At 47.9% G+C, this 23,367-nt stretch overlaps 1 protein-coding gene and 1 pseudogene across 1 annotated transcript; one reads left to right on the top strand and one right to left on the bottom strand.

The window, feature by feature from the left end:
• Positions 1–8,795: 8,795 nt before the first annotated feature.
• Positions 8,796–17,577, bottom strand: LOC125506954 (protein TIC110, chloroplastic). Its single transcript, XM_048671664.2, has 11 exons — positions 17,051–17,577; positions 16,782–16,841; positions 13,253–13,376; positions 13,085–13,117; positions 12,898–12,996; positions 12,153–12,219; positions 11,901–11,965; positions 11,009–11,103; positions 10,204–10,328; positions 10,018–10,118; positions 8,796–9,026 (listed from the first exon to the last, which is right to left on the bottom strand). Exons 1-11 carry the CDS (start codon positions 17,512–17,514, stop codon positions 8,919–8,921), a joined length of 1,341 nt encoding a protein of 446 aa, XP_048527621.1. The 5' UTR covers positions 17,515–17,577; the 3' UTR covers positions 8,796–8,918.
• LOC147990985 (uncharacterized) lies at positions 13,412–16,775 on the top strand (annotated as a pseudogene).
• Positions 17,578–23,367: the final 5,790 nt, after the last annotated feature.

Here is a 23,367-nt window from a genome sequence, read left to right as displayed (position 1 = left end):
TCCTGAGTCTGAGTTATCCTGACACCAATCAGATCTGAATCTCGGTCAGATATGATGGTTAGAACATATTTCCAGGAGTTATAACATTGATCCTTATATGACCCGGTAAGGTGATGTCATGCCTAGCACACCTGGCCGGAGGACCTATTGTTATAGTTTCCTTTTTGGCAAGGTTAGTCATTCTTCCGTGTGGAAATTGTAAGACTTATCCTATAAGTTGTTCCTGATGGATCTTTTTTGTTTCCAAAGTCTGATCTTCACCGGATGACCATGTCAATGCTATCTCAAAGCAAGTCCATGGTACTCCAAATTTGAACAGGAACAATTGAAGCCCAAGGTTAAATGTTTCTTGCTCAATTATCCAAACCGCTGTATGGATAATGTCATGAAAATTCTCTCCCATACCTAAAGAGTTTTCTACGTTGTATCCTGTCATAGATATCATGCTCTGCTTGCCCTTGGGAAGGATATACCACTGGATGTGTTTAAACACATTTTTCCTTTCCATTGTTCTGTTTAACCTGATGGTCACGTTTTTCTTTCCATTGGTTTGTTTGACCTTTCTGGTGATCATTATGATCTAAGAAGTATTAATTCCCTGCTTATGTTAACACCTCCGTGTACAATTCTGTCAGTAAGACCCTGTTGCTTTTGTTGATGACATTTTGGTACTCACCGATGGACGAGAACCTTGCCTATTGGTACGCCTCGTTCAACGAGCAGGAAAATGGTTCTCTTCGTCCCCTGCCCTTGGTACCAACGCTGTTGCCGACATAACCGACAGGTTATGGTCTGACCTGCATGGTTATCATAACCATGCAAGATGACACCACTCTTTGTCTTTAACCCACATGGTGGGCCCATAACCCACATGTCCCAGGATCAAAACCTGACTCTCCTGTACACCCTGTTGCCAAAGATATTCCTCGCGCTTGACTTGATATGTAATTCGCGAGCCACCTTCCTAGTGATCTACTCTGGTATCAGGCGCAATACTTATTCTCGTGCCCTGAAACCCTTTCACCTTCTAATTAGGCATCGAACGATTGCCTATTCGCTTGATACTTCTTACTATACCTTCTTGCTTGGCTCTCGATGTGTTTCATTTGACCAACTCGAGAGATACCCCTGTGTTCATTCATGGGATAACCCCCGATGGTTAACCCTTATAGCATCCTATCGTTGTAGAGCTGCCCCTTACCTATTCGTTAGTACGATGGAGTTCCCCGAAGAAAGGACGACAACTTCATCATGATGACATGAAGCAGAGGAATGAAGACATCAATGTCATGGATCGACCACTTCGAGAAGAGCAACTATGACCGAGAAGATTCGTTAGAATTTCGTAACCAGACCTTTCCCACTTAGTCCCCCTCTTAAATCTCGGGACGAGATTTCTTGTAGTGGAGGAGAATTGTGACGCCCGGATAATTAGGCTACAGTGAACCTCTGCTAATGATGCCACGTCACCTCGATTACTGTTGCTAATCTCGCGTTAGTTCGAAAACGGTTCAAATTCAAATTCAAAATTAAGCAGACAATAAAAGTTTTCAAATATTAAAACTAAAATGTTCGGTGTGTGTCAAATATTGCTATGGTAATTATAGTGAAGAAAACATAATTTTACAAAGTGCCTAAGTGCTTTAAAACTAAATAAAACAAAAAAGGAAATAAAAGAAAAGAAAATACAAATCAGACCAAAAAAAGAAAAACAAACAAAAGAGAAAAGCCCCCCTGCTGGGCAAGTGGCCCAGCTGGCCTCCACCGGCCCAGCCGGCCGGCCCACTCCCTCCCCTTAACCCCCGAAACCCTAGCCGTAACCACCCGTCGCCCCACTCGCTCCCCCCACTCCCCTCGACCCCCACTCCGCTCGATCCCCTTCCCCCATCTGGATCGAGGGAGCAGTCCCGAGCCCCTTCAACGCCAATCCCGTCGTCCCCCGTCGCCAAGCGCTCGCCGGACCCCGTCGGCGCCGTCCCGTCGTCTCCCCCTCGCCTTTCCCCTCGCTCAAGATCGCGCCCGAAGGCCGCAGACGCCACGGCCACCGCCGCCCCGCCTGGACCTCGCCGGCCTGCTTCCGCCTCCCCGTTGGTCTGCCTCCTCCACATCGCAGTCGTCCCCGTCCTCCTCCTCACGCCGCTGCCTTAGTCCCTGCGCCCCATCGTGAGCTCCCTCCCTCTTCCCCTCTCTGTCGCACGTCGCCGCTCCCGACCGCCCCGACGAGCTCCTCCGCACGCGTCCGTCGCCGTGGCCTCCTCCGGCCTCTCCTCCTGCCCTCTGCACCGGCAGCCCCGCGCGCCCAACCATCGCCGCCCAGTGTTGCAACGCAGCAGCTGCTGGCGCTGCTACCACCGCTGTCTGCTGCAGCTCTGCGCCGGCCGCGCTCACCATGGCCCTGGGGCGTCCCTCTTGTGCGCCCCGGCTCCCCCTTCGCGCCCTCCCCGTGTGCTCGCGCGCCCCGCCGCGGCCTCGTCCCCTCGCCACTCGCCCCACTCACCCCTGCCGGCGCCTGCTTCTTGCGCCGGCCGCCTCTGCCTTGCTGCGTCGCCCGCTCGCCGGTGCACCGGCGCCCGTGCCCGCCAGCCGCCCTGTCGGGTGCGCCCCTGCGAGGGCCATCGCCCGTTCGGGCTGCGCCCGTGCCAGTAACCCGCACGCCCGCTAAGGCTCGCCAGAGCCACTGGCAATCGGGCCCCACGCCCCCCAGAACGGCTTTATTAAAAAAAGAAATAAAAAACAATAATTAAAATATTAATTAATTAATTAAAGAATTAATTAACTTAATTAATTGTGTTTAACTAACCTAATCAATTAACTAAACTAATTAAACCTGTTTAGTTAGTCATAGACAATGACAGTAGGACCCACATGTCAGTTTGACTAGGTCAACTGACTAGTTGACCGCTGACACAATAATGACGTCATGCTGACATCACAAGTCACTATTTTGGATAATTTGGATTTAAACAATTAAATTCATTCTAGAAAATAGATAAATCTTTAAAAATTAATATAAAATAAACCGTAACTCGGATTAAATTATTTTCAACATGAAAGTTGCTCAGAACGATGAGACAAACCCGGATACGCGACCCGTTCGTCTGCCACGCATCCCTAGCATACCGAACACACAACTTTCCCCCTCCGGTTCATCTGTCCGAAAACACGAAACACCGTGAATACTTTCCCGGATGTTTTCCCCCTTCACCGGTACCACCTCATACCGCGTTAGGGCACACCTAGCATCACGCTTTGTCATGTCATGCATCGTCATGCATTTGTTTGCATTATATTTATTGTTTCTTCCCCCTCTTCTCTCGCTAGACATCGAGACCGACGCCGCTGCTATGCAGTACGACTACAGTGTTGACGACCCCTCTCTCTTGCTAGAGCAACCAGGCAAGCCCCCCCCCTTGATCACCAGATATCGCCTACTCTACTCTCTACTGCTTGCATTAGAGTAGTGTAACATGTTACTGCTTTCCGTTAATCATATCCTGTTGCATAGCCTGTCCTTGCTACTACTATTGTTACCTTTACATGCAATCCTAATGCTTAGTATAGGATGCTAGTTTATCATCAGTGGCCCTACATTCTTGTCCGTCTGCCATGCTATACTATCGGGTCATGATCACTCGGGAGGTGATCACGGGTATATGCTATATACCTTATACATGATACATGTGATGACTAAAAGACGGGTCGGCTTGTAGGAGTACCCGCGAGTGGATCTTTGTGGCGAAGCGACAGGGCAGGTTGAGACCACCTAGGAGAGAGGTGGGCCTGGCCCTGGTCGGCGTTCGCGGTTATTTCAAGATAACACGTTTAACGAGATCTTGGTATTTGATCTGAGTCTGGCCACTGGCCTATACGCACTAACCATCTACGCGGGGATAGTTATGGGCACTCGACGTCGTGGTATCAGCCGAAGCCTTCGTGACGTCAGCGACTGAGTGGCGCGCGCCGGATTGGTTCGTAAGCCTGCTCTTGTATTAGGGGGGCTAGTTTTGCTTCCGGCCGCGTTCGCAGCGTGCAGGTGTGCAAAGGGCGATGGGCCCAGACCCCCGCGCCATAGGATTTAGACCGGCGTGCTGACCTCTCTGTTGTGCCTAGGTAGGGCCGCGACGTGTTGATCTTCCGAGGCCGGGCATGACCCAGAAAAGTGTGTCCGGCCAAATGGGATCGAGCGTGTTGGGTTATGTGGTGCACCCCTGCAGGGAAGTTAATCTATTCAAATAGCCGTGATCTTCGGTAACAGGACGACTTGGAGTTGTACCTTGACCTTATGACAACTAGAACTGGATACTTAATAAAACACACCCTTCCAAGTGCCAGATACAACCGGTGATCGCTCTCTCACAGGGCGACGAGGGGAGGATCATCGGTTGGGATTATGCTATGTGATGCTACTTGGAGGACTTCAGTCTATTCTCTTCTACATGCTGCAAGGCGGAGGCTGCTAGAAGCGTAGTCTTCGACAGGATTAGCTATCCCCCTCTTATTCTGGCATTCTACAGTTCAGTCCACCGATATGGCCTTTACACATATACCCATGCATTTGTAGTGTAGCTCCTTGCTTGCGAGTACTTTGGATGAGTACTCACGGTTGCTTTCTCCTTCTTTTCCCCTATCCCTTCTACCTGGTTGTCGCAACCAGATGTTGGAGCCCAGGATCCAGACGCCACCATCGACGACGACTCCTACTACACCGGAGGTGCCTACTACTACGTGCTGCCCGCTGACGACGACCAGGAGTAGTTAGGAGGATCCCAGGTAGGAGGCCTGCGCCTCTTTCGATCTGTATCCCAGTTTGTGCTAGCCTTCTTAAGGCAAACTTGTTTAACTTATGTCTGTACTCAGATATTGTTGCTTCCGCTGACTCGTCTATGATCGAGTTCTTGTATTCGAGCCTTCGAGGCCCCTGGCTTGTAATATGATGCTTGAATGACTTATTTTATTTGTAGAGTTGTGTTGTGATATCTTCCCGTGAGTCCCTGATCTTGATCGTACACGTTTGCGTGTATGATTAGTGTACGGTCGAATCGGGGGTGTCACAAGAGTGCGGCGCCATCGACTCTCTCACTGTAGGTCTCAGATCCTTGGCTCTCCGATTGGCGCCTCCACTACCTCTGCCACCGGGGCACCAGGACTAGCTTCCTGCTCTTCACGGTATGTGCTCTTTTGTTTTTATTCAGGGCTTGTTGAGTTGGTGCCCTCAGCAGAACCCTTTGTGTGTTACCTCGTTTTGTGTGTACGTTGGTGTGGTGTTGGTACCTTGCTGGAACTTGATTGTGGTGGTGGAGGTTTGTTTTATATATAAAGCGGGACGAAGGCCTTTTTTTTGAAAAAAAACATTTTTGGAGTATCGATTTTATTTTATTTTTTTTGCCACGACTTCCACATTTGTCATTCCATGACGAAACTTTGCAATCAATCAAAACATTTTTCAATGTTTGCCATAAAAGAAAAAACAAATTTTAATTTTTCAATTTTTTTTTCTGATTTTACTGTTCATATCATGAGCTCATTTGATCTTGCGAGCAGAGAGGACTTTCGATACAAGTTGGCTTATTAGGATCACAATCATTGTACACGAAGCGCTCAACCAAAATGCTCAAGATCAATGTTCTCTAGAACCTAAAGTTTATATTTTTAGCGTAATTTTAGGCCTTGAAGTTGCTGAGGGCATTAAGTTGTATTCTACCCTTTCCGCTCCAAAATAAGTGTCGCTGATTTAGTACAACTTTGTACTTGTACTAAATCAGTGACACTTATTTTGAGACGGAGGGAGTACTTGAGTAGAAAGTGGTCAGAGCATCTCCAGCCGTGCCCCCCAACAGACCCCCCTCCTCAGACGATTTTCTAGCGCCGGCGGACGAAAATCGGCCCAGTCGCGCCCTAGGAGTCCATTTTTAGCCGGGTTGGGCCGAAATAACAGCCGGTGCACCCGTGCCGAACCCGGCGCGCTAGGGAGGCACCTGGGGGCGCCGGCACAAGCGAAAAGGGCGCGTGGGGCCGCTCTGTCGGCGAGAGGAGGGCCTTTTCCCGCCGTTTCTTCCCGCTTTCCCCCCGGCTTCCCTTTCATTCTCTCCATTCCTCCCGCCAATCTTCTCGTACTCTCCTCCCCGCTGGCCGACATGCCGCCGAAGAAGTATGTGGCCCCCGCGCCGCGATGGGTGCGACCGCTGCCGTCGCCCAGCCGAAGCAGAGGAAACCGAGGGCGCCGCTGTCCAAGCCCCCGGGCATGTCCAACGCCGACTGGAGGGCTGAAGTTCAGCGCCGGGAGGCGGTCACCATCGACCGGAGGAACAGGGCCAACGCCAAGAAGGCCAGGGACAGAGCGGCGATCGCGGCTGCGGCGGCGGCGGATCAGGCAGAGCGCTCGGCCGAACAAGCCAAGGCGGCTCGCGTGGGGATGATGAATCCACCCGGTGTCCACGGGTAGTACGCGCCCTGGAGCCAGCAAAGCGTCGGCTCTCCGTCCGGCTTCTCGGCCTCGCCGCAACCCTGGGTCTGCCCGCCGTCGCTGGGCTACGCCGACGGGTACGCGCACGGTGAGTTTAACCCCAACATCACCTTTCCCATGGTCACCCGGCCCAGCGGACGCCCTCGCCCGCCTTCGCCGGTGTGCAGTCCCCTCCGTACAACTACTCGCCATCGGCCCACGCATCCTCCCCGACACCCGCTCTCCGTCGTGGCGCGCTGCCCTTCTCCCAAACCTCCACGTCGCACCTTGGCAACACCGACGCGACCGAAGCCGACATGGACGACATCATCACGGCAGGCTCGGCCGTCGTAGCCACGTCCCCTGGGTTCACTATGCAGGACGACACGGTAGACATCAACGGCGACATGGACGGCGAGCTCGACTACGCCGAGGAGGAGCCGGATGAGGAGGAGGAGGACGAGGAGGAGGAGGAGGAGCTGGCGCCTGCGCCGACGAGGAAATGAAAGAAGAAGAAGGGGGCAGCCAGGACCGGCGAGCCGCGCATCAAGTGGGCGTCCAAGGAGCAGGAGTGTCTCGCCGAAGCATGGAAAGTCGTCTGCCTCGACCCGATCACCGGCACAAACCAGAGCATCGACACGTATTGGGAGTGCATCAAGGCCGAGTTCGACAAGCGCAAGCTCGTCGACCCCTACTTCAAAGGCGTCCACATGCAGCGCGGTCGAAGGCGATGGCGAACCATTGGGGGCTCATCCAGACGGCGTGCAACAAATGGCATGGGATCGTCGAGGAGATCGCGGCTCGCCCGGAGAGCGGCGCCAGCATTGAGGATCAGGTATGGCGCGCTGGTTTCCCACTTCTTTTCGCCGTGGACGCCGACCAACTGTTTGTTCCTCGGTGCAGCTGGTGCGGATGTTCGCCATGTATCGCCAGGACAACAACGACCAAGACTTCAAGTACCTCCACGTCTTTAAGAGAATCGAGAAGTGCGAGAAGTGGGCGGATGTCCGACGCACCCTCGCCAAGGCCAAGGAGACCTACAAGCCGGACGCGCTAACACCCAACAAAGGGGCCAAGAAGCGGAAGCACGCCGATTCAGCCACCGCGCGAGTGCAAGAGTCCATCGAGCATTGCCTTGCCGACGCACAGGCCCGGGCCGCCCTGCGGGAGGAGAAGACCGAGGCGCGCTGGTCGGCGTTGATGACGAACAACGCCGTCAAGCTCGACCTACTCCACACCAACGTCGCCGCGAAGAAGAGGAACACCGACCTGGCTTTTCTGATGGGTGGGGCGGACATGCTCCAGAGCAACGACGAGCAGCTCAAGGCGTGGTACCTAGCGGAGCGCGGCCTCATCCTGAACCAGCTGCCATCGACGGCGGCGCCAACTCCCACGCCCACGCCGACGACGCCAAGCCCGAGCGAGGATGCCTCCATGACGCCCAGCAGCACAGAAGCAGCGCCGACACCGTCAAGCCCGCGCACGCCGACTCCGCCGATGCCGGAGGCCGACCTCGCCGTTTGATGCGTTGCCCACGCGTCCTCTCGTTTTTTTTGTACGCCGAACTTTTTATCCGATCGCCGAACTTGGCCGCTAATCGCTCGACAGGGGCGTTTTTTTGCAAGCGGGAACGACCTAGTTTAAATTTGCCGCGACTTGAGGGGCGGCGCCTGGGGGCGTGGCTGGGAGCTAGATCACCCCAAGGGCCAATCTAGCGCCGGTTCGCCCCCAGACGGCACTTTTTCGGCGCCCTAGGAGGCCGAACGGCTTGAGATGCTCTCACTGTTAGGAAATCTCATAGTTGTCCCCCTTTCGCTTCAGTGCATGTTTCTATTACAACGGGTGGAAATCACAAGTTAGAACATGAATTGTTGTGGAAAACTTAAAAGTCATTACAATTGTGGTAGGAGCTTGTACCCTACCAGACCTAGGGCGTAAGCAGTAAGGGAAGGAGGGGGCTGGGCGAGGCGATGAGCGTCCGCGCCGTCGCGGGAGATGAAGATGGCGGCAACGGCGCAAGAGGCAGGGGCGGCTAGGGTTCCGGCTCCTCTGGGGCCGGGCAATAGAGATAATATTCTTATTGCTTAATCTGAAAAAGAGTCTTTACAACATATATTTATAACCTAAATAACTTGCATACGAATTAACCTAAGATAACTTGTGGGCTAAGATTGCCCGTGGGCCTTCTACGGCCACAAGTCAGGCCGGTCATAACAAATTGTTTGGTTTAGTTATACTTGTATGATGTGTACGGTTTACATGGTTATTGGTATATGCAGTTTCTGCAGAAGGGCATGTTTCTTTTCTGTTCACGAAATTCTTTTACCTGGTAACTGGCAGAAATACAAAATGCTAAGGCAACAATTCCGAATGACATTGTTTTCTCTCTGGTTATTTCCATGCAACAAAGAAAACAGTATTCCTGAACAAATAGCAGTACAACTTTTTACTCTGTAGCGATGCACACGCACGAGCTTCATGCTGGTACTTGAGATTTAACATCTGACATTACTCCTTCTATGATTGCTTCTGCCTCACGCTTCCCAAGCCCAAATATATTCCTCAGCTCATTTAAAGGACCAAGCTGCATTTTTGTCATTCACAGAAAGATTTCTGTTAAGGTGCTACCCCCGCAAAACACATTACCATATTCAGTAGAAAAAAGTATGGGAACGGTCATAAGGTGATTTTGAACAATCAAAAGTTCAAAACCATGAACCGTTTGAATACACATACCAAGTTAGCAAGTTCTGTATTGCAGTTTGAGTAGCAATCAGCAATAACAAGGTTTGAAGATAGATCAATTGGGTAAAGCTAATCAGTCTACCATGTGCGCTCCCATATAACCGACAGAAATAAGCTTGGTACAATCGCAGAGATGCATCATCAGGAAATAGCATTGCATGTGAGGCTGAGGCCACATGTCATTGACACATTGACAATATCCTCCAATTTAAGTGCTTTTGAAAAGAAGAGAATTATTCAAGTGATAAGTGGGGGTCTAATCAAGTAGGATTATGTAAACTCAAGCTAACTGATCTAATGCTAGGCATAATTCACAGTTATATTTGACAGTAAGCATAATTTATCGCAGTTTCTTAATGGGCATGATCTTTGATACTCAAACAAATGAAACATGATTTTTCAGCCGTTATTATTTCTTAACAACAGCTCAACACCTAACATATTATCTCCTAATTACTTACCAGTTACCATCAAGATTGTGAAATATATAGAAATATAAAATACAGTGCAAGATAGAGCCGGTGTGTGCATACAGCAGTTTCTACAGCACCATCATTTACTGTATAAACCACTTGATCTAAGATTACCTAGTCTGGAATGCTCAAAATTCAATGGATTAATTATGTCCACACAAAATCCAGACTATTTTGAAGATTCCCAGCATCTTGCTAACTAGCCCTACTCAACTTAAATCAAGAAAATTCGCAACAGTTGTGTTTATTCGAATTGGTCATTTCATAGGCCTACAGAACTAGCGATGCCTTATTTTAGGTTAACATTTCAAAAGGAGCATCAAATTAATTAACTAAATGCGTAGAATGTGGAATCACCTTCTCATCATCAAGAAGTCCATCTGAAAGTACTTCTGTTGTATAGGCCGCATAGAGTATCTTTAGATCACCAACCATCTTATCATGATCAAAATCTCCAGCTATGCAAGACATTCACAATAACCAATCTTAAGCAAGGTCCAACCAATCACATATGAATTAAAAAAACTTTACAACTTTAATCACCTAACGAGATAGGTCCAAGCCCACGTGCAAATCGCTCGCCTTGAGGAAACTTGCTTAGAACTGTTAGCAACCTATTGAATGCAAGGATACTATTCACCTCATTAATAACCTCTGTGGGAATGTTCCTGTAATCAGATATCATATGGTTTAGTATCAAGGCAAAGAAGTGTTTATGTTCTGCATCGATGCATAGAGAGATTCAGATGGCTTGACCACTTCTCCAACGGGAACATCTATTTGATAAATATTGGTCAAGAAAAGCCCATGCAGTTTCGTACAAAGTATATTGTTGATAATCTCACATTCCCTTGGAAGGCAGATGCAGTGGCTCATTTTTCTCACTAATAGTTAAATATCACCAAGTAGTGAAGGCAGAAATATCCATCAAATTTAACTTTTTTCGAAAAGGAAATCACTTCTATCAACTGGTTTGAGTACATATGTTATTGCTTGTGATAGACAAAACAACACTGAAAGCTTGCAACTCCAATAAGAACAGGACTGGCCTATGTGTGGGGAAGGTGGCATGTGATGGATGATTTCTGGCTGTTAACAAGGGAGAAAAATATGTTGTTCCTAATTACTACATACAATCTACTTTCCTCAATTATATATCACTCGAAGTTACAACAAATTAAAAGCCTGCATCAGTTTAAATAAGAAACACCCTTTTTCCTAAAAGCATTATATTATGGGTAACATCAATTCAAGTTTTCATGTTCTCGTAAAAAAAACCAGGTTTTCGTGCAAAGTCTCAAATGATAAATTCTGTCAGCAGGTTTTTGCAGATAAGTAGGCCTCATACCCTGCACTGGTATTGGACTTCAATATGGATAAAGCAGATGAAATGTTTTCTTGAATCAACTTCTTCGCATGCTCCTTGAACATGTCAGCAGCAACCTGCAAAAAAATTCAAATATTCAGATATGCTACAACAGAACATGCTTAGATTGACAACAATTAAATATTTGAAGGGAGCTGCTACACATCGGCCGGCGGATCTCGCTCCATTGAGCGGCTGAACGTGTCGTTCCCTGTTGCAACAGAGGCAATATTGCAGAGACATCTTTGCAACAATGATAATGTTGCAGAAACCTTGCCACAGAGGTAATGTTGCATTTCTTTTTGCAACAGGATCCTTGTTGCAGAAACATTTAGCAAAGAAAAGCATATGCGGCTAGCAGCTGTGTCCGTCGCTATTGCAACATAGTCCTTGTTGCAAAAAAAAAAACCCGCCGTGCTGACCGATTCTCGCGAGTACCAGCGGCAATCGACAGCACGTAACACGCTCACGAGGCCGCGTCCCTCCGCTCCTTCCTTCCCTCCGATTGAACTCACAACCACATGGCCAAGTGTCGAGCAAAGGAGGCGGCGGACGCGAGAGCGCGATCAGCCGGCTGAAAGGTAACGTTTCCCATATTTGAATCACTTTTATGTCGCCTGTTGTCTAAGGCTCAATTTGCGGTTGCTGAAGTATGATGTGTTGTGCTTATTCTGCAATCTGCTGCAGAAAATTAGCAGCCTAACTCTTGACGAGTGTACACAGTACATACCTTTCCCTTTTTTGCGAATTGTACGGTACATTCTTAGATTTTATGCTATTTGGAGATAAGTGATATTATGCCCCAAGTATCGGTGAAGATGAAAAAGCAAATGAAGCCAATCAAGCAGTAAAATTGTGACAAGAAAAGGGTTACCTCATCAAAAAGTTTATATGCAAGTTGTACTCTCCTCACTTCAATGAGCGTGCCTATGTCAAGACCTAGAGAAATATCATATGTCAGAGATGAGAAATGCAAAAAAATAATATACCATGTAATCAGTTCGATAACAGAAGGTACCATTCTATCTTTCCTAAGTCTAATCTACTTGACAATGTTATACCTTGTAAGCACAATATGACTTAAGAATGGAACTAATGCCTACAGAAGAGCGTGTTTAAGCGATACCTCTTCCAATAGACTTGAGCTCTAACGCGTACAGACTTTTGGCATTCTCCCGCATAGCAATATCGATCTGCCAAAATATCATGACAATGAACAACTACTATGTCAAACAAGACATGAAGAAATACAGATACTTGCACCAGAGTAATTAGGAATGAGAAGTTCAAAAGATATGCTCTGAAATACTAGCAAAAAGGTCTGTGAGACATATGAATGTGCAATATGTACATGTTTCAGCCTTTCAGGAAATCAATGTCCTCGTCTTCGTCAACACAAAGCTATTTGCTTTTAACTACTACTTTCATTTTTATTTGACATGTAAATTGGCCATGACAAAATTATGTGGGCATGTTTGTAGCAAAAGATTTCATTATTATTACAATTTTATATTTTGTGACTGGTAGTCTAGCACGCATGTTGGACGAAAGGAGCATTTCATTTCCAATACTTGTAACCTAAATTAGTGGCACTGAGAGTTTGGAATTCCAGGCAAAACCTTCGGCCTTCGTCCACGACTTGCATCACGAACGGCACAAACTAAGCAATGAGCATGCTAAGCATGATTTGAGAGGCCTCTCAAGGTGGCAAATTTAATAAAATGGGAGCAATTACATGCCAAATTTGACCGCAACATTATAAAAATACCCTAATGTGGTGGCATTCTGCTTTCTTGATAAGACGAAGTCATAAAACTGAGGCATGCTATGCATAGTGGTAAATGATTGACCATTATCTTATACTCATGTACCTGATAGTCCGTGATCCCGAAAAGATGTTTCCATGGAAGTATGAAGTCTGATGCATCTCCGAAGACAAGATTTGACACAAAAATTAACTTTTGGAATGCCTATGAAATATTTCCCATAGTTAAACAGAATTAGAAAACAGTTTTAGGTATCCATTGTGCATAATTACTTCCAAGCAGAGTCACTTACATCGAGTCTCTCTCTGTATAAGCGTCTACCAATCTATTACAGCGAGCAAAGTGAGACGCGTAAGGCGATGGGGAGAAAACAGAGTAAATGTGAAAATGGTGAGTAAAGTCATAAGAACACCTGATATAGATACTAAGATATAGAAGTGCTTGGATCATGAGGCAATACCGCCAGGTGCATATTTGCAGCATCCACATCATCGAGTCCAAGAGCTTTTTTAAACTTTTTAATAGCTTCAACCTCAGTACCTTTGAGATCTTCATGTCCTGGAGGAAGTACTGAGTAAACAAAGCTGCGGAAAGAATGGATAGGATAAAGTATAAGCGAATGGCTAATGTTCATCAATGGCCAGATTGTCAAGATGTGAACTATATGTAGGTGATGTTTTCATTTTACTTCTAAAAGGGAAAATGCATGCTGTATAAAAGCAGCAAAGTAAGTGCTTTATCATTACCACAGGGCCAAGTAAAGTAATCTGAATTTACTCCTATATAAGTAAAGAAGCAAGTGTGCTAGCATTGTGCAATATAGGTTGCTTGAAATTAGTAAGTGGCTAAGAGCCACAGCAAGAAGCCTCGCTTGTATAGTAGGATAAAGGCGGTAACAGGGCACGCAGAGTGGTGAATGCCAACAATGCCATCTAAAACTGTCATTGCCTCATTGGCCCATTAAGAGTTACAATACTCAGCAACTTGTTCAAGCAACAATTACTTGTATCTGAAATTCTGAACCAAAGATGTTTTCAGGTACCAAATTTCCCGAGGCCTTTTACAGGCAACAACAGCTATATATTAAATTGATGGCTTTGAAAAAAAACTTGTGTTAAATTATCAAACTATTTGACAAAACATACACAAGCAGTTCAAGGGAATATCCTGTGCACACAGAAGTTGTTAGCCCAGAACTACTCGCTAGCACTCGAGTACACTGATAAACGACCGGTGGAAGAGCTAAGTGCTACTACTACTTGCGCTCTGCAAACTAGCAAAGCACACACTGTCTAGTGCTGCTCATACACACACGCACATGGAAGAGAGAAGCTCACGGACACGCCGATTGTTGTGAAGCTCAAATGGATTGGAGTGGAATGGATTTTACAGTGCGGGATACAACTCCACGAGAGTCGTGCGGAAATTTCTCCGCGTCGTGCCACCTCGCTTCGCTCAGGTAACAATCTCCATCGAGACCTTGCTTGACCTGAGTGAGCTCTCCATCGAGGAGCTCACGGGCCGGTTGCGGGTGGTCGAGGACCGCCTTGAGGACGGCCGTGAGATCTTCGGAGGAGAACAACTCCTATTCTCGAAGAAGTAGGAGGCGAGGAAGCGTCAAGGACGTGGTGGAGGTGCCCTGAGCAACGGAGGCGACACCGGCAGAGGCGGTGGTCGCACCCAGGGCGGAGCCGGACGAGGTGCCGGCAACGACGACCGAGACAAGTGCCAATCTTGCAGCATCAAGGGCCACTGGGCCCGTGAGTGCCGCAAAAGGATGGCTGACGAGGATGCCGCAGCCGCGGCAAATCTCGTGCAGGCTGAAGAGGACGATGGGCCAGCAATGATGATGGCTTGCGTTGAGACCATGCAGGAGGGCGCAGCGCCTCCGGAGACCATGGTTCCGACAAGCATCGAAGCCGTGCAGGAGGTCGCAGCACCTCCGGCGACCATGGTGCCGACAACCGTCAAGTCCGTGCGGGAGGCACGGAGCTCTTCAAGTAATCCCCTCCCGACATCGGTAGCGCTCTCCCCGACAACAACGTTCTCGGGAGACTACGATTGGGAGGAGATGAAGACCCGGGTGTGGGGGAGCCACACCCCGGCAACCACGTCCCTTGTGACACTAGTCAAGCCCGTGCAAGTTGGCATGGCAATCGCGGCCCCGACATCCTTGGGACCCGACAAGCCCGTGCAAGTTGGCACGGCAAAGGCGTCGCCGACATCCTCGGGACCCAAGAAGCCCGTGTCAGGAGGCACGGCAACGACGCATATGGTGGGCCACGTCCCAACCATGATGCTGGCGACTAGTGAGCCCGTGCAAGAGGCACGACACTCTCAGGTCGGCCACACCCCGACAACCAGGTTCTCGGGGTTCTGCAAGCCCGTGTGGGCGACACGACACTCTTTGACAGGCCTCAACTGAGGGGCGATGAAGAGACGGTCATGGGGCGCCAAGGTCTCGACCGTGACTATGGCGACTATCGAGGCCGTGCAGGAGGTGCGACACTCTCTAGTCGGCCATGCCGTGACCCCGACGTGCTTGGGGTCTATCGAGTTCATGCGGGAGGCACGACACTCTCTGGTCGGACACGCGCCGACCACGCTGGTGGCGACGGTCGAGACCGTGCAGGAGGCACGGTGCTCTGTGGTCGGCCACACCGCAGCCCCGACGCGCTCAGGGTCCGTTGAGTCCGTGCGGGTGGCACGACTCACGACTGTCGGGGGAGACCCTACAAGCAAGTCCGACGAGAAGAATGACAAGGACTCCGCTATCCTAGGAGAAGCCACTCTTGTCAGTGCGGCGTCCGGCACAACGACCCCGGGAAGGGAGTTCCCAGGTAATGTGAAGTCCGACAAGTCATCCACGGGAAGGGAGTTCCTGGGTAGCATGACGTCCGACAGGACGACCCTGGGAAGGGAATTCTCGGGCAGTGTGACGTCAGGAACTATCACCCCAGCAAGACCGACGCCCACAAGCGAGGTGGTTGCTGGGCAGTTCATGTCCCCGCCAACAGCGTGGTCGGACCTGTTCAATGCCAACACCAACGTTGGCGCTCCACACGGGTTCCGACGCCTAGGGGGATCTTCTCGGCGAACCTGCGGGACGACCGCAGCACCCCAAGATCAAGAAGGACGAGCACGGCGCCATCATCAAGCACAAGGCGCGACTCGTAGCGAAAGGGTAAGTACAACGCACGGGGGAGGACTTGCAAGAGGTCTTCGCTCTGGTGGCAAAGCGCGAGCAGGGCATACGGGCTACACAAAGCCTGAGAAGGCGGACATCCCGAGGAAGGCACTTGGTCATGTCCCGTTCCAAGAGCTGCGTGACAAGGTCGGGATTGTCGACATCCAACCCGTTCGACAGGGTTGAGGGGGAGATTGTGGGCTTCACCCCTGTCTCACGGCAATTGCATGGAAATCACCTAGTCGCTTCCTTAGCTGTGGAAGAAACTTGACCTGGAGTTGACTAGAGCTGTCCATGCAAGTACGTAATGATTTCCTAGTAGTAGATAGGAAATTACCAGGAATAGATAGGGTAAGTGTGTAGTAGTTTCTTACTGGCTACACGTCCGGTGCAAGCCGGCTCAAAGCTCCTATAAAAGGAGTTGTATCCCGCATTGTAAAATCCATTCCACTCCAATCCATTTGAGCTTCACAACAATCAGCGTGTCCGTGAGCTTCTCTCTTCCATGGGCGTGTGTGTATGAGCAGCACTAGACAGTGTGTGCTTTGCTAGTTTGCAGAGCGCAAGTAGTAGTAGCACTTAGCTCTTCTACCGGTCGTTTATCAGTGTACTCGGGTGCTAGCGAGTAGTTCTGGGCTAACAGAAGTGCCGTTATGAAAATTGTGCAGTTAAAGCTTGCATCCTTGAACCAAAAATCACTGATGTACTTAAAGCCAATATTTATCTGTAGTCTTGCACACACCATGTTCACAATCGTGGAAAACAACTGAACAATTTCAGAGGTGTCAAGAGGGAGGCTCACCTGGCATACAGGTCACAGAGCTCTGATTTGAATGCTGCATCTTGTGTACTGACTCCATATCTGAAACAAAATAAAAGGATAAGATAATGGACTAACTCCATCTTGTGTGCTAACAAAGAATTCAAGTTTCAAAACTGGACTAAAAACACTTAAGAAAATGTTTTTTTTGGAAGAAGAAGAAGAAACTTGGTGTAATTACACGGCCGCTAATACAGACAAGTGAAGAGCAAAACCAATGCAGCAACTATTGGGCGGCATTCCAGACTCACTTGCTCGCGATGGCCGCCACCTCACTAGCCTCCAGCGCGGTGGGGTCGTCAGAGCCTGCGACGTAGTTGTGGAGCCCCACGGCGGCGACCCCCGGCACGACGGAGTTCACAGCGGCGGCCCCCGCAAGGGTGGCCGCCCCGAGCACGGCCGCGCCCGCGACGGCCGTGGTCCGCGTGCCGCCGTAGCGTGTCCCGAGGCTGTACCCCCCCGCCGCCGCCGCGGCAACGACCGCGAGCTCCAACACCGCCCGCCCCGCGGGCGGCAATGCCTCCACCAGCGGCTGCACGCCCGTGAGCTCCTTCCGGCCGCCGAACACCTCCTCCCCCTTGGACGCCGCGGCGACGCAGCGGAACCGCCGGCCGCGGGGGCGGCTCCGCGTGGCGGAGGGGAGGAGCGGGGAGGAGGAGACGGCGGCCGCGGCGGCGCGGGGTGAGGCCTTGGCGGAGACGAGTGAGAGCTCCATTGCTAGCTTGGGCGATCACGGCTGCCCGGGAAAATATATGGTGGCGGTGTGTTTCCATGAGCGGAGCCTAGCAACATCATATGGTTGCGCGGTTGAATAGATGGAACGATGGGTGAGTTTGCGGTTTCGAGGTGCGGCTCGCGGATTTGGAGGCTCGGGGCCAGGCAATATGTGTCCGATATGCCACTACTCCGTACCTTATGCAGTTCACATACTTCTTTTCTTATTAGTAGGAGGAGTATTTATTTATTGGTGAATATACTCATATTTTTCATTAAATTAATCTGAAAATGCAGTGGATAAAACATGATCAATACAATAGACATGATTATTTGACTAGAGAAAATACCAATCAAACTAACCATGTGATGTCATCGACAAGATCAAGCTGGCTCTGGTGGAGGAGCGGTGACAGCAGCGTGTCTTTAGCTCGTTCTGGCGGCAGTAGTAGTCGCTATGTGGTCTCGGAATCTCCATGTAATTTTTATTATGTTTGAGATGCTTTGTACTCCCGTTGAACTTTTATAATAGATTTGGAAAGCTAAACATGCGATGTGATGTGATGTCAATAACTTGTTTGTGTCAGATTGCAATCGCGGTGACCCATAATCCGTGACAAAGGGATACAAACACATATGATGTGGTGTAAGAAGATGTGTTTGCAGTATCATCAAAAGCCATGTCATCAAAACGAACTTCGACGTCGAGGGAGTGGTTGTTGTTGGGAGTAGTCGTGCGCAACCACGTTGCAGAAGAAGCCAGTAATTGCCCAAGAGCGCTTCCCAAAAACGTGATCACCTACGGGTTCAAAAGAGGCGTGGTTTTGAATGCATGTTACCACATTTCATGGTTGTACGTCGCAAAGTGAGATGAAAAAGTGGTAGATGACACAAAGCTCTGAAACCGGGTGGCATGTAATCAAAAGTTCACAAGGTCACTCTTCTTCAACGGTGATGGTATCTAATGTTACCAGTTATGCTTCCATCGTTCACTTTGTTATGATGGTTTGCTTGCCGGACTTCAAGAAAACAATGTCATCATCAAGTGTAAATACATAATCACTTATGACCTTAACCAATGAGCATCAGATATCCAGTTTGAATCACTATAACCCTCCGGTATCCTTCTGTATCAGATGTAGTGAAGCTTAGTTTGCTTTGTTAGGTTATGTAATGGTTGGGCACTCCTGGAACTTTGACATAATGTTTTTTACCAACAGTAAAAAAATCCCTTAATAGTATGTTAATAGGGTTTATGGGTATATGGTCAAGGATATGCTATTAATTATATCTAAAAAACATACTCTCAACCCTAAAAGCCTAAACATTTGTTACATGTTAGGTAATTATGAGGCACTTCTATAACTCTAAAAAAAGAATTGGATTTGGCATGAAAATACTCAAAATAAGACAATATGTTATGTGGTTTAGAGCATGGCAATATGAAATATCGTAATATCCAAATATTGCATTTGTTACCTAAAAGCCTAAACTATAAACCCTAAATGTGGTATATGGTTTAGATCATGCTCTAACAAAATATTTTCATGTACAATGCAACGTTTCCTTGAAAATAGATATTCTTTTTATAACCATTATTGGTTCATAAATCCAAATATAAACTATTTATAGTCCTCCACAAATTTATGAAACTTTGGGGGAATGATCTTTGTACACACGTTGTCATCTAGTAAAAATACTGACTTCATTTGAAGTACAAAAATACTAGTTTACTATTTTAAGAAATGCCCTTTTTGTGCCATCACAAAGCAACTACTATTTATGTTATATTGTTACATCCCAAATCATTCATTGACCTCCCCCTAGGCATACTTTGTCATGATACACAGAGACATGATTTTGCTAGTACAAAGTTTGATGAGAGCATCCAAAGTCTATTTTTTTCCTAGTTGGCACTCTTATGAACCAACTATATCCCCCGATCCTTTTGACACGAGGATTTGGCACATTGTCGGAAATATGCCCTAGAGGGAATAATATAATATTATTATATTTCCATTTTCATAATTAAGAGTTCATATTTCATGTTATAACTGTTATGATTCTGAAATATGCGATTCAGTGAAAAACTCATATGCACGAATCGGATGATAAACAATAAATACACTACTTGTCTTGCCTCTAAGACCGGCTCAAGTATTGTTGGTGATCATGTTTTCCGGATCTTAGGATATCGCTAAGTGTAACGATAATCCTAAACCAACATTGAGACTATAATGTTAGAAGAACGATCATATTGAATCGACCCAAACTTGTTTGTTATACTTTGAGATAATATCGTTTGAAATCAATTGTTATAACATGAAGTGTTGACATGTGTTTTAGTTCCTTAGACGACCATGAGAGTATCGTAGTCACTTAATACCGTACGGTGGACTTTGTGGTTGCTCAAACGTCATCTTTAGCACAGTGATCATAACATCAACTTACAGGTTAATCAAAAAGTTTGACAAGGGACTAGATAGCTCGAGAGTGGAATTTTCTCCGCCGATGATGGAGAGATATTCTTAGGGCCCTCTTGGTGTGACAACATCCATCATCGTCTGGCCAGACACAGGTCACTATGTCACGAGGATGCCGGAACGCTTTAATGAGAAAGAAGAACAAAACCTATAACAAGGATGATGGTATAGTGAGCATGTGTATGACTCAGGTGAAGGAAATATGCCCTAGAGGCAATAATAAAGTTATTATTTATTTCCTTATATCATGATAAATGTTTATTATTCATGCTAGAATTGTATTAACCGGAAACATAATACATGTGTGAATACATAGACAAACTTAGTGTCACTAGTATGCCTTACTTGACTAGCTCGTTAATCAAAGATGGTTATGTTTCCTAACCATGAAAAAAGTGTTGTTATTTGATTAACGAGGTCACATCATTAGTTGAATGATCTGATTGACATGACCCATTCCATTAGCTTAGCACCCGATCGTTTAGTATGTTGCTATTGCTTTCTTCATGACTTATACATGTTCCTATAACTATGAGATTATGCAACTCCCGTTTACCGGAGGAACACTTTGGGTACTACCAAACGTCACAACGTAACTGGGTGATTATAAAGGAGTACTACAGGTGTCTCCAAAGGTACATGTTGGGTTGGCGTATTTCGAGATTAGGATTTGTCACTCCGATTGTCGGAGAGGTATCTCTGGGCCCTCTCGGTAATGCACATCACATAAGCCTTGCAAGCATTGCAACTAATGAGTTAGTTGCGGGATGATGTATTACGGAACGAGTAAAGAGATTTGCCGGTAACGAGATTGAACTAGGTATGGGATACTGACGATCGAATCTCGGGCAAGTAACATACCGATGACAAAGGGAACAACGTATGTTGTTATGCGGTCTGACCGATAAAGATCTTCGTAGAATATGTAGGAGCCAATATGGGCATCCAGGTCCCGCTATTGGTTATTGACCGGAGACATGTCTCGGTCATGTCTACATTGTTCTCGAACCCGTAGGGTCCGCACGCTTAAGGTTACGATGACAGTTATATTATGAGTTTATGCATTTTGATGTACCAAAGGTTGTTCGGAGTCCCGGATGTGATCACGGACATGACGAGGAGTCTCGAAATGGTCGATACGTAAAGATTGATATATTGGAAGCCTATGTTTGGATATCGGAAGTGTTCCGGGTGAAATCGGGATTTTACCGGAGTACCGGGAGGTTACCGGAACCCCCCGGGAGCTAGATGGGCCTTAGTGGGCTTTAGTGGAAAGGAGAAAGGGGCAGCCCAAGGTGGCTGTGCGCCTCCCCCCTTCCCCTAGTCCTATTAGGACTAGGAGAGGTGGCCGGCCCCCTCTCTCTCTTTCCCCCCTCAAGGAATCCTATTCCAACTAGGATTGGGGGGGGGAATCCTACTCCCGGAGGGAGTAGGACTCTCCTGGCGCGCCCCTTGTGGCCGGCCAGCCTCCCCCCTTTGGTCCTTTATATACTGAGGTAGAGGCACCCTAGAACAGATAAGTTGATCCACGTGATCTATTCCTTAGCCGTGTGCGGTGCCCCCAGCCACCATAGTCCTCGATAATACTGTAGCGGAGTTTAGGCGAAGCCCTGCTGCTGTAGTACATCAAGATCGTCACCACGCCGTCGTGCTGACAGAACTCTTCCCCGACACTTTGCTGGATCGGAGTCCGGGGATCGTCATCGAGCTGAACGTGTGCTCGAACTCGGAGGTGCCGTAGTTTCGGTGCTTGATCGGTTGGATCGTGAAGACGTACGACTACTTCCTCTACGTTGCATCAACGCTTCCGCAGTCGGTCTGCGTGGGTACGTAGACAACACTCTCCCCTCTCGTTGCTATGCATCACATGATCTTGCGTGTGCGTAGGAATTTTTTTGAAATTACTATGAAACCCAACAGTGGCATCCGAGCCTAGGTTATTTATGTTGATGTTATATGGACGAGTAGAACACAAGTGAGTTGTGGGCGATATAAGTCATACTGCCTACCAGCATGTCATACTTTGGTTCGGCGGCATTGTTGGACGAGACGACCCGGACCAACATTACGCGTACGCTTACGCGAGACCGGTTCCCCCGACGTGCCTTGCACATAGGTGGCTTGCGGGCGACTGTCTCTCCAACTTTAGTTGAACCAAGTGTGGCTACGCCCGGTCCTTGCGAAGGTTAAAATGGAGTCTATTTGACAAACTATTTTTGTGGTTTTGATGCGTAGGTGAGATTGGTTCTTGCTTAAGCCCGTAGCAGCCACGTAAAACTTGCAACAACAAAGTAGAGGACGTCTAACTTGTTTTTGCAGGGCATGTTGTGATGTGATATGGTCAAGGCATGATGCTGAATTTTATTGTATGAGATGATCATGTTTTGTAACCGAGTTATCGGCAACTGGCAGGAGCCATATGGTTGTCGCTTTATTGTATGAAATGCAATCGCGATGTAATGCTTTACTTTATTACTAAACTGTAGTGATAGTCGTGGAAGCATAAGATTGGCGAGACGACAACGATGCTACGATGGAGATCAAGGTGTCGCGCCGGTGACGATGGTGATCATAACAGTGCTTCGGAGATGGAGATCACAAGCACAAGATGATGATGGCCATATCATATCACTTATATTGATTGCATGAGATGTTTATCCTTTTATGCATCTTATCTTGCTTTGATTGACGGTAGCATTATAAGATGATCTCTCACTAAATTATCAAGAAGTGTTCTCCCTGAGTATGCACCGTTGCCAAAGTTCGTCATGCCCAGACACCACGTGATGATCGGGTGTGATAAGCTCTACGTCCATCTACAACGGGTGCAAGCCAGTTTTGCACACGCAGAATACTCAGGTTAAATTTGACGAGCCTAGCATATGCAGATATGGCCTCGGAACACGGAGACCGAAAGGTCGAGCGTGAATCATATAGTACATATGATCAACATAACGATGTTCACCATTGAAAACTACTCCATCTCACGTGATGATCGGTTATGGTTTAGTTGATTTGGATCACGTAATCACTTAGAAGATTAGAGGGATGTCTATCTAAGTGGGAGTTCTTAAGTAATTTGATTAATTGAACTTAAACTTATCATGAACTTAGTACCTGATAGTATCTTGCTTGTTTATGTTGATTGTAGATAGATGGCTCGTGCTGTTGTTCCGTTGAATTTTAATGCGTTCCTTGAGAAAGCAAAGTTGAAAGATGATGGTAGCAATTATACGGACTGGGTCCGTAACTTGAGGATCATCCTCATTGCTGCACAGAAGAATTACGTCCTGGAAGCACCGCTGGGTGCCAGGCCTGCTGCAGGAGCAACGCCGGATGTTATGAACGTCTGGCAGAGCAAAGCTGATGAC

The sequence above is a fragment of the Triticum urartu genome, chromosome 1A, assembly GCF_056163025.1.
Source record: "Triticum urartu cultivar PI428250 chromosome 1A, HENAU_Tu73, whole genome shotgun sequence".
In the NCBI taxonomy this organism is placed as follows: domain Eukaryota; kingdom Viridiplantae; phylum Streptophyta; class Magnoliopsida; order Poales; family Poaceae; genus Triticum; species Triticum urartu.
This window is presented reverse-complemented; position numbering and strand designations above follow the sequence as displayed.